Source organism: Aphelocoma coerulescens, chromosome 4 (assembly GCF_041296385.1).
Source record: "Aphelocoma coerulescens isolate FSJ_1873_10779 chromosome 4, UR_Acoe_1.0, whole genome shotgun sequence".
In the NCBI taxonomy this organism is placed as follows: Eukaryota; Metazoa; Chordata; class Aves; order Passeriformes; family Corvidae; genus Aphelocoma; species Aphelocoma coerulescens.
This window is the reverse complement of record NC_091017.1, coordinates 54741771-54754362: the sequence shown is the minus strand read 5'-3', so window position 1 is coordinate 54754362 and position 12592 is coordinate 54741771. Positions and strand designations below refer to the sequence as shown.

Here is a 12592-nt window from a genome sequence, read left to right as displayed (position 1 = left end):
AAATCCTGAATCAGACTAGAATGTAAAGCTGCTTACACTGGCCTTGCTAAAACACTAGTTCAACTGCAGATGTGATATATACAGAATAACTAACTCGGTGGCTATTTTGACCAACAGGTTTAGGACCTGGTATAAACCATACAACCTGCTATATTCTGATTTCCAGAGATTATACCTACATGGTTAAAAAACGAAAGAAAGCAGAAGCTTACTACTTAGTGTTTTTCCAGCAATGAAGTTTATAATTCTGCTTCATGAAGTTGACTTGTATTTTGCTCACATGGCACTGGTGGATGAGTCACCTGTCCTCTTTCATACATCAAGGCTAGCTGCCACAGTACAGGCTATTCTAGGTCAGAGCTGGTTTATGTATGCTGTCTAGGAGTTGTATCTGCATAAAAAATCTCAAGCTCTCTGCCTTTTTTGAAAATCTATTGCTTTAAAAGAAATTAAGCTCTTTAAGTGTGCAATGTAGATGGATCTTTAATTTAAAAAATGGATCTTGAGTATATAAGTAATAATTAACTACTCAGGGTTTGAAGATGAAGGTACCAAATATCTAGGTATTATTAAGTAATGAGATAGCTGAGAGCATAGTTCCAATTAGGTTAAGTAATATAGCAGGGAAACAAGGTCCTTCATCACTCAGTGCTAATGCAGAACAAAGTAGTGCTATAACTACAAGATACTCCTTTGCATCACTTCCATAAATTGAGTGATAGGGCTCTCTGAGAGGTAAGGACTGAATCAGCACTTTGGTGCACCAATCCCATTGTAACTTTGATCTTTGCCTCGTTCATGGTCTGTGCAGAATTCATTACCAGTTGCTGAGTGCCTTGTGACCCCAGGTGAGATAATGCTTCGTGTCGTCCTGACAAATGGTTGTCCTTTTCTTTAACTGTGTAGTGCAAATGACAACTCCAACCTTTACAGAATAGCCTGTTTTTATCTCCACCCACGAGTAACATTTTCAGCTAGACTTCAAGTTGTATAAGGTGTCAGGAAAGAAAAAGTACATCATTTGTCAGATGTTTGGCATTGAAAATTAAGGGAGGGTGGTGGTTTCCCTGGTTTGCTCAACATTCCTTGAGAGTTTCAAGATTTTAGTGCATCTCATTTCAGCTTCCATTTGTAGAAATGCAGTAAAAGATAAAATAACTTTTGACAGAAAGCTTATTATCTGCTGAACATAAAAACTCCATGTATCCCAAATCAAAACCAGAATTTTTTAACCCTTTCCTCTCATTTTATTGCTTAAGAAGGTAAATTGTGAAGAATTGATAGTAATTTTTCAATTTTCTCTGTTGATGATTGCAGTTGAGAATGACACTTTATTTCATTAATGTTATTACCTTCTTTAGTTGTTTTTTGAGTGAGGAGTTCTGTTATATATGACAGACTGACTCTAGGCTGTAATTAATCCATGACAGTCTGAAACACTTTTCAATGAAAATGCAATATATTTTTGATTGAGCTAAGTGTAACTGATTAGGGCTTTCCTGAATACCAGTTTTACTTGCTGATTCTCTCTAGCACTAGGAGAATCACCAGTTGCAACACTGCTGCAAATATAAATAAGTAATGGACTATTGTGCTGTTTCCTATCTCGTATATTGAAAGTAAGTGTTGGGAAAACAGGTCCACTTACCACACAAAGCATAGCTGACAAAGAAGGAAGAGCCATGTAATATCATAAGCAGGATCTCACCAGTTTCATTCTCCAGTCAGAAATATATGAATGGCACTTGTAAGAAGCTCAACAGACTAGAATACAGTTTTCATAAACCTCTAATGCCTGTTAATTAACCAAACTAACTGACATTTGGGAACTATAAAGGGGATCTCTGCATGAGTTAACTGCACCTGGCATTGTTTAAATGTAAAATGAGTCAGAGATCCCTGTATGTATGTATTATTATTATTATTATGTTATTATTAGCATTTATCAGTCTCTCCAGCAGTCTAAAGACACCAAGGGAATATTTTAGAAAGAATGAGTAGGGAACTGGTGAAAGGGAGGAGCAAAGAGAAAGAGGGAAGAAATAGAAATCTGCTTTTTTTTAAACTTCATCTGCCTGCCAGAGAACACTATACAGGGTATTCCAAAGCTTCTGCCAAGTTTAAAAGAAATGGACCAGAGTAGACATTGTAATTTTCATGGCAGCCATTTGCTGCTGATCACATAAGCCTGCTGCTCTGAAGCATGAAATGTTCTACTGAATGAAGCAGAAGTGATTACAGACAGATGGGGTCAGGGTTCACAAACAAGGACTCACTCAGAGCCATGCTGTTTGCTCACTTTTTCACATAGTCTGAGACAGCAAACACTTTCATCTTTATCTGTCTATTCTCAGCAAGTCCTGTTCTAGTTCACTCCTTACTAAAGCCATCCTTACTTGCAGAATATTCTCAGAGAGGACATCAGCTGGCCAATGATTGTCCCCAGATAGACAACATAGGTCCAAACATCTAGAACACTGTGGTAAATAAGAAGCAAAATGAAAAGCTGGTCATGAGAAGAGAAAATAGGATTGAGCTCCACAACTGCTGTTTCAAGCAAATGTATTGTGTTTGTTTTTTTAACAATACAGGGTGTCATCGTGGGAAATGGTACATAAAAAACCAGTAGAATTACCACCAAAGTCTGAGTATGCAGTAGGATTAAACATTCCGTTCCAAGAGAACGAAACATATTTTAAAAATTCTATTAATATTATTAGAAAGAAATCCACAAATTAGCTTAAAATGTGAATTGGTGGTATCAAAAATAACTATGTCAGAAAAATAACTAGTCATTTATCAAGTATTTCATACATGCATCCAAATATAAACAATTCTAGAAGTGTTTAAAAGTCCTTTTTGGTCAAGTGACCAAACACTGTGCTAAACAGAGCACTTTCAAATGGACCTACATGCCCCCTCCTTTTATTTCCAGCCCTTCTTGTTTTGAGTAGAGCCCAGAAAACAGAAAGGCCCAGAAGAAAAAAAAAAGGAAAAATTGAACAATATTTTTTAAACTTGAGAAAATTTCCAATTTATCAAAGTTCAATTTTCATTTTACTCAGTCTATGTATTCCTGTTGCTAGCGATAAAAGATAGAAGTGAAATAAACACTGATCAACTGTTGAATAATAATTATTTTTCATACTTCCACATATAACTGTTATCACCAAGTGGTAACTCGTAACTGTTAAGCAGCAGGAAATTAAATGATGTAATCTAGAACAAAGAACGGAGACTTATTCTCAGATTTCTGGGGATTGAAATTTGTTTAGAATTGTGTAATTAATACTAACATTATTCTCATGACCCATCTGTGATCCATTGTTTCAGTTCTCTGGTCTTCCACACTATTTACAGGCACAGCTCCAGGTAGGCAGATGCTATGCAGCTCAAGCCATACATTTTTAATTTACTGATAGCAGCATTTCCTTAGGTGACATGCTGTAGTCTTATTCTCCCTCTTTTACATTAATTTGTTTCTGTTTGCAAGGTACATTGAAATAACAGCGACCTTCAAATTTGCCTGTTCTCTAACTATGTGTTATCTGTTAGTAGACACAGAAAATGTGTAGGAATGATAAACTGTGAACAATTTTTACTTTCACATTTAGTTTTACTTCCGCATTTCCCAGGTACTTTAAAGTGCCTGTATCTTACTCATGTCCAAGGCGCACTGCGGAAGGTGTTATGCTGCTGTTCTGTGAGCAAAGTCTTCAGTAAACTTTCTCCAGATAAACAGCTGAAAATAGCCAAAGTAGAAATTCAGCTCTCTCCTTGTCCTTTCTCACTGATGCAATGAAGTCATGAACCCTCACTGGGATAATTGAAAAGCTGGGTCCCCTTAGTTTCACATAGATCAGACATGTTATTGTAGCAGCAGAAGAAAGGCTTCCACATGCTGGCAGCATTAGAGGAAATGAAATCGCTCCTGGAGGCCTGGCAAAATTGTGTGTTCATTTAAAAACTTATTTTAAAATTAATGAATTTGATGTGGAAGAGAGATAAAGAACAATCAGGCTTTCTGGAGGGAAAGGGAAGCTTACTCTGCAACCTGGTCAGATCTTTGAAGTAAAGAAAGAAAAAAGGGATGAGGAAAACGTGTTTTCAGTTACAGCTTGAATTCAGAAGTTTTGGCAAAGACAGATTAATGGGACTATGTAGGAGGTTTTTTAACACTGTACTTCAACCACACTTGTTGGTGACCAACAGTAAGATAAATCCTTTTGTCTATTCTTTTGATCACAGCTTAAAATTACTTATATTTTAACCACATCTTATGGTGAATTTTCTTTGTAACTTTTTTAGCTAAAAGAAAAAACTGTATTGTCATTTCCACCAGAACTACTGTTCTGACCACAAGGGAATTTGAAGTTTTGCAAAATTTGTGCAGTTTTTGCCATTTAATTTTCCTGAATTCAGCTCTTCATCTGTACCTGACTGGCACAGTCTAGTTCTTAAGAAGTAGTAATAAAATTTAATAAACACTTCTACTCAGCATTTATTTTATGCAGTTGAAGACCCAAGAAGCAAATCAGAGAGCTGATATAACCTATAACACTGTAACACAATTGTGCAGAAGTATGGGTTTCAATTTCCTGATCCAATGATTACATCAAACAAAGAAAAAATGTTTATATTGCCACTCAGATTGTTCAGCTGAAAGCCATTCATCAAACATAGCAGATAATCAAACATCAGGAACATTAGCTTATAAATCTCCTACTAGCACTGCACCTGTGGAAAGCAAATATTTCCCTGGTTGGATGCCAGATTACAGCACACTACAATCAGCCTTGCAATACAGAGTAGGCACAGAGGGGAAATATTGCATAACCCAATGCCAAAGGAAATTCATTTTTAGGATAGGCACCGATTGGAGTTTGCACCATGTGGAATCACAGAACCATAGGATGGTTTGGAAGTGACCTTAAAGATGATTCAGGTCCAACCCCCTGCCATGGGGAGGGATGCCACTTGCTAGATGAGGTTGCCCAGAGTCCCATCTAGCCAGGCCCTGAACACTTCAATGGATGAGGAATTCACAACTTCTCTGGGCAATGATGTATTCTGCATAGGTTAAGGTAGGTATTAAGAACATTCATATTAAATATACTGTAAAACAGCTATGAAAAGCAAAAACCTACTTATTAGAAACAGCAGCGTTTCCCCACTGAAAAACTTAGCTTGTTTTGCTGCAAAGAAAAGTTTTATGGTCTAGTGTTGTTTCCTGTCCCAAAGGAGCCATTTTGCAAATACTGTGTTTACAAGTAAAGTGATGCCAGCACCTTTCCTCTTGTACAGGAAATCTTGTTGCTCTTAAATGAATTGATGAGGGAAGAAGAGGGTAATATATGAACAGGCTGTTTGATGAACAGCATCAGAGCAATCATTAACTTTCTTTACTCTCTCCTTTCCCAATCAGTTTGTTTCAGAGGTGACAAAATACGGTTACTGAACTAACATGAAAAGACAAGGCCGGAATGTGCCATGGCCCTGCCACTGAAGGCTGAGAAGCATTCAAGCTCTCAGTGAAGATGAAGATCAATGTCAGAAAAAGCAAGTGTACTTCCCATGTGGTCTGAGACCATTTTGCTCACCTGACAAGAAAACACTGTATTTGGTAAAATGCATACACTAGCTCCCATGGAACTTTATCCAGGTGAATAGTCACTAATGTATGCTCAAAGAATTGTGCTCCAAGAGATGGAAAATAAATTTATGAATATACCTCCAGTCAACCTTCTCAATGACAAATACATTCCCTTTGCCTAGTGTAATCTAGGAAATACTGCTGTTTCATTCACTTTATTTAGTGAATGCCTTGTGAATGACAGAGCATTCTCTCTGTTACATTTTTTTACAAGGCTGAATCTTGGTTATCAGCTAGAACTGGTTAAAGACCTTGAAATGTATCTGCATTGTTCAGATGAATAGATATAAAATAATAATCCTAGAGTAATTCTTTCCATGGCTTACAATGATTGATATGCTCAAAGGAATCAAAGCAATGGGACAACACCCAATTCCTAATTTGAAGGAATCCAGGAAATATGTGGCTACAGAGACACATTTTGTAGGAGAGATCATAATGAGGCTGAAAGGTTGTATATGAGGTTTCAATTGTCTATTTTGGTGTGAGATCCCACAGCACACTTTGAAAATGAAGGGGAAATTTATCATATGCCTTGTTGAAACGTGGCTTAGATATTTTCTCACTGCTGCCTCAATTGCCTCAAAAGTTGCACTGGGAGGTTCCTGCTGTAAATGGAAAAGAACTGAATCTCTTTCCTAAGAAAATTATTGCATATTATTTTTGTATGGTGATTGTGATGGTTGATGAAAATTTTCTGAAATAATTTTCTCTGGCTAATGCAGTTAAGAAAATTGTACTACACTAAATTTTGTGTTGGGTTTTTCTGATGTGAAAGAAGTCATAAAAATGTTGTGATAGGACTAGGGGGAATAACTTCCAACAGAATGAGATTAGGTTGAGATCAGATATTAGGAAGAAATTCTTTACTTTGTGGGTGGTGAGGTACTGGAACAGGTTGCCCAGAAAAGTTGTGGATGCCCAAGCCCTGGAAGTGTTCAAAACCAGGCTGGATGGGGTTTTGAGCAACCTGGTCTAGTGGAATGTGTCCCTGCCCATAACATGGGGGGTGCAACTAGGTAGTCTTCGAGTTCTACTTCCAACCCAAACCATTCTATGAACTTATGATTTTCTTTGGTAGTGGAAATTTCAAAGTTATTGGCAGTGCAACTTTTTACAGGCAAAAAGATTACCTGTGGGACGAGGTGACTGGCTCTAATATTGTATTGATGTCTGCTCCATAATATTGTGTTTTACTTGGTGCCTTTATAAGGCTAATGTGAGGGGAAGGGGACACTAGCGAATTGAATCACACAGATCTCTGCAACAATTAAGGGGTATTGAAATAATAGTAACAGCTCAGCTATATCTTAGCCTATTCCCCACACAGGAGTCTCTACCTGAAGTGGCTTCATATAAATGTCACAGGACAGTCTAGGTACATCTTGTCTGGCTTCTGCTGAATGCAGGAACAGCTCAAAGAACTGCACAATGTGAAAGGAGGTTGTTGGACACTCCTTATTTTGGCTTCTTGTGCCTCACCTAAACTGCTGAGAACAAAACTATTGTCAGTAGCTCCTGCCTCTTCCCCTTCAATCTTTGTGAGGAGTGTCCCTGCAGAACAAAGAAATGCTTGTCCTTTCTTACAGACCAGAGTAACATTTCCAGGACTCTTCTCAGAGACTCTCTCATTTTTTTATCTGAGAAGAATTTCTTGGAGATGTCAAATTGATAAATATGAGGAGAGAGGGAAATAAGGACTGAGCAAGCAAAAGAGAAACAAGAATTACATTACAGTGTTTCTTCCCAGGAGAAGTGCAGACTAGGTTAGATTTAATCACAGGATCATCTTTTGCTTCTGATTTTCAAATGCTTCATTTTATCCCATCATATACTGAATGGCATAAATACACTAATAAGAAAATACTGATAGAACTTTCAGCACTTGATAAATAAAATCCAATTAGACGTGGACAGATATGGATCTTCTTTCAACTAATTTGAACATATTTCTCATTTATTTTAAATAAATTTTGCCCTGGCTGACTTCACAGCATTGCTGTGCCCTGTTGAACAGGAGCTGCTTTTACCCCTGAGTGAATGCTAGACCTGTATCACACAGTTTGACTCTAGAGGATACAGGGTCTCACAGAGACCATGAGCCCTGGGCAGATAACCTGTTCTCTTATTGGAGCTCATTTCACCTGTGAGCAGGCTGTAACCTGGTTGTATGAGTGTGTGCTGGATGAGCAGCAGCAAGGACACTGGGAGGTGAGCTCAGCTGCAGTCTTTGTGCCTTCTGAACCTGACTATAGCTGAAGCATTACAAAGAGCAGGGAGAGGCCAGGTCATGCCCTGCACTCCTTTGCTGTGGTATTATAAGTATTCTTCTGCTTCGAAATCAAAACCCTTTGATACCCCTGATATATGAACGGCACTCTGTGCAGAAGATACGTGGAGAAGTCTGAAGTGGCAGAAAAAGAGATGTGATGTTATATGGTATTATTTGAGAAACAGAAATGGTGACAACACACATAAACATGGTGTCAAACGATGGAAAGACTTCCTTTTGGTTTTTCATTTTTTAGTATACTGCCAAGTGATTTTAGGATAAAAGGAACAGTATAAATATCACAAGTAATATTGTTATTACTTTTGTTATTTCCTCTGAGATCCTCAACATTGACACACAGTCTGAAAAGTACAAATGAATTACAGATATAAATATGCTATACCAATATCTGAGGTATAATTGCATTCTGTCTCTATTTTACACTACAGTTGAACAATTTTGAGGATGTCAACCTTCAGGAGGTAAAAGTGCACTATTTTACAAACAGCAGTATATGTTGTGTGTGTAGATAAGAGAGACAAGAATTGCCCAGGAGCTAGAAGATCAAAGAATTCAGGCTGTTGCTGGATCATAGGCCTTCTCTGTAACTGTGCCCAGCTCCTCAGAGTTATCCAGCCCTATGAAATGCAAACAGGGCAAACAGACATGTCTCATGTCCTGTGTTATGACAGGCAGAGGAGCCTGGGCTCCTACACAGCTTTTGGAAACTGATGTATTCTTAGAGCTGCTGTTTGTGAGTGAGGTGAGTTACAGCACACAGCCCGAAAAAAGCCCCACAAGTATTTGTGCTGTTTTAAAGCCTGAGGAAAACAGTGACCTGGCCACTTTTTTGGAGAAAGCAAAGCTAGCGTCTCTTTGGGAGTGTCCCAGACTCTCTAGCTACCTCGTTTAGGAGTGCAGCTCTTGGTAGCCTCACTTGTAAATTGGTATTGGTGGACCTTCCCAGCTTGCTGATAGTTATGAGGATGGCAACTGGTGATACCATTTCAGTGCCCTAAGGGGTCACAGATTACAAGTCCTACGTTTTATACTTCCTTTAATTGCCAAAACTGCATAAGAAAAAGTATAGTGTTATTTCAAGACAAGGCCAGTACATGCTTTGACTTGAGTGTATGAGTGCTGTGTTGCAGAAATCAGTCGTCATTCTATTGAGCTTTTCTAACATGCACAGTTTTCTGAATTTAATAAAGTTCTGAATTTTACCGAATATTGATGTAGTGCTGGGTCCTTGAAGGCAATGCAAACAGTACTGCAGTCTTAATGTAGTAAAGCACTTAAGAGAGAGTGTAAATTCAAAATTATGCGTGCACTGTGCTTTTCTGTGTGAGACCCCATAAAGGGCTGGACTGCAAACAGTGAAATGTAAGGGATGTGATTTCATACCAAGAGTACATGCCACGACTGGGGACTGCTTGCAACAGCTTCAGTAGGTGTGAACAGATCTTACTTGCCAAAGAAAAAACATTTTACTTTGGTAGATTAAGTCTGTGTGTTGGAAGAGATCTTATGACCAGCAAATCAATTCTTCTGGGAAGATAGCATTAAAACTTTAATTTGAACCAGACAACCAATAGGCAGAACAGACTGGTCCACAACACCATTAGCATTGTTCTGTGTGGTTATGATAGAAAATATTGTGGTTTTTGCTAAAACACAGGTCTTCAATCTTCAGCCATCTCATCCAAAGAATGTTGCATATTTTCTCATAAACAGTGACTTGATGAAAAGTATGTTTTTTGTGAAATGCTATACATTTTTGAAAACATGTATGTTCTCATGAAGTAGCACATAGGAAAACAATGAAACATTTTGGTCATAGCTTTTGAGTTTCAAATTATCTTTCAGAAAGTATTCACTATTTTTGTACGTATTTTGGAAGTCTTTTAAAATGCAAAAGCTAATAAAAGCTTTTAAATCTTGCAGAAATGAAATGCTTAAATTTTGGGTTTTTTTTTCTGCAGAACTTCTTCAACAAGAAAGTCATAGCTATTTTCTTACCTTCATTTTCTGAGTGTAAAATAAAAACAGAAAGTCCAAACCAGATTGCGATCAGAAAGTTAGAGTTAGATCACAATTCTTCTTGCCACTCAGTTATTGATACAAATTCAAGCTATAAATGATGTAATGACAATTATGAAGTGAGCAGTTTAATTCGAAGTTTTTAGATATGCAAGCATACATACAAAATATATATATGCAAAACTCATTTTCATTTGCTCAACATTTTTGTTAGATCATGAGAGTTGCATTTACTCACTGAAGCATCTCTGGCACAGGGTTTGTAATGTGCTCTAGATTCCTGCCTCAGCCTACTTAGTGAAGCAGATACTTCTGCCAGTCTGATAGTATCTAATTACAGAGCCAAGGGGTGCATAATTCAGCAGAATGCTCTGAGATGCTGAAAGATGATATTCTGAGACAGAGAAGGGTATATCAGCCCTTGATTTAGGTCACACAAGCAATTCAGTACTGCATGAATAACATGTTGAATGTTATACCTGAACATAGTAAAAACCTTTAGAAATCTCTTATGTGATAAAGCTTTTCAGCTTTTACCAAACTACTATACCAGCTTATTATTTTTTTTTCACTTATAACTTTCTTCTTCAAAAGAATCGAGTGTAAATTTGTGGGTGATGCTTCCATCAAAATTAATGCTATATGAATATGCACGTAAATAGCTATTCTTTTCAACCAATGGGGTTAAAACACATGCTTATACTTTCTACTTAGAGAGAGGATTAAAAAACATCCCATGACTACTTTGGTAGTGTTGCTCTCATGGTTTTCATTTGCAACCAAATAAAAATGAGGTTAGCATCATGAGTATAGTATTCCTCTCACTAATGGACTTGTCTGTTTACTTGTTTGCAGACATGGTCATATGCAAAGGTTTTCAAAAAGCAAATTTCACCACTGTTTTAGGAGAAATCCCTTTATGCCCCAAGGTATAGCAGTGGTCCTTACACTACAAGCAGAAAAGCATTGTCTTGGACCTCTGTTAGCTATTAACTGTGCTGCAAAAATGTCCATGTTAAGGGTTTTGGTCCAAAGATAAAAAGCCACTCAAAACCAGCAAGGCAGACAAAAATGTCATAAAACATATTAAAGAAAATCTATAGAGTGTGTTTAGAGAGTGATTAATGGCAAATACAATGAAGAATTAATTTAGCATTGTTTTTCAATAGTTAATTTTATAAATTCCCCTCACAAACAGAAGAGAAATATCTGCTCAGACTGGCAGGACTGGTCAGGGCCAAGGTAACTATGAAACCAACAGAAAAACATGGACACTTCTGCTGCTGCTTCAGTTGCAGCTGGACCCAGAAGTCAGGGATAAGAGACAGTGGGGAAAGTCTGAACCCAGAGATATTCATGAGAGATTTATGGTGTTTATCTGGCTTTCAGAAGCACCATGGAACCACCTGACTGTTGTACTGTTTTTTCAGAGCTACTGAGAAGTCTGTTATTATTGACGAGGCAACTGTTATACAGAAAATGTAAATTCTCAAAGACATGTTTTAGGAGCTTGATTCTCAAATATTTCATATTTCTGAAGCTCCAGTAATACACAACATTTTTTTTAAAGACATTCCAAAATTTTTAAGTAACTTGGAAATTCACATATTCTGTAATATATTTGTTGTACAGTTACACTGACTACTGGGATTTCTTTTAAAAAAGGTTCAGGATGTCTTATTTTTGGTGACCTTCTCCCTCTTTTATCATGTACTTTGTTTTGTTTTATTGCCTGTGTCTTTGCTATTTTTTCCAGCTTTTATTTCTGCATTTGGTCTCTACTACTCTTCCTCTCTCAGTATTCTGACATTTTAGGTTTTAGTTTATCATCTGGTTTTGGTTAGTTCTGTATTTTCAGTCCTTTTTCAGTCCCCAGCATCCCTTCATTTTGTTGCTCATCTGCTCGCTCTATGAAGCCTTCTCTTTTCCAGCAGCAATTTCTTCCTATCTTTTGTGGTCCCTCTTGATAATGAGCTCACAAATTTCACCTCATGGGTGAAAATCCCTCATGTTGCTTGCAGAAGATTTGCCCAGTTAAGGATTACATTGAGTTGCAACATCAGATGGATGGCAGTGGGATGGCAGAGGGATCGATTTCCCCCAGTTGTACACCAGGACCAGGATGGACAGGGCTTTGAACAAGCTGGTCTAGGGAAGGTGTCCATGCTCATGCCAGGGTGTTGAAACTTGATGATCCTTAAGGTCTCTTACATCCCAAACCATTCTATGATTCTATCACTCTGTGATTTGCAAAAGCCCTGAGCGGCCTGATGAAGTCTGGGAAAAGACTGAGTCAGGCACAAAGGAAGTAACACGGTTTTTTCATGTTCAGTCATGAACATTATTGAAGCAATTACTTTTTCTCTCTAGACAGAAAAAAAGAGGCAGCTGTTTCTTAGTCACTGGAAGTGGCAGCTCTGCTGTGAAATGATGCAGGTCATGCTACTGCTGTTTCTGGCTGCTTGACACTCCCAAGAAAAATGCAAGCTCTTCAGGCTGAGGCAGTAAAGCAGAATGTGCCCTTTGACTATTAGGGAGATGGTAACACTAAAGATGGTTAAACAAAGAGCTGTAAATGATGTAGAGGATTGTTTCTAAAGCAAATTTATTTTCCTCTGAAAACTTAA

General features: G+C 37.7%; 1 protein-coding gene across 1 annotated transcript in view; it reads left to right on the top strand.

Annotated features, from left to right (window-relative positions):
* Positions 1 to 12592, top strand: part of GRXCR1 (glutaredoxin and cysteine rich domain containing 1) — a 37201-nt gene that overhangs the window by 11548 nt on the left and 13061 nt on the right. Inside the window, exon 3 of the mRNA XM_069012184.1 lies at positions 7027 to 7031. Coding sequence (XP_068868285.1) covers positions 7027 to 7031 — 5 coding nt within the window. The remainder of the gene's footprint in view (positions 1 to 7026; positions 7032 to 12592) is intronic.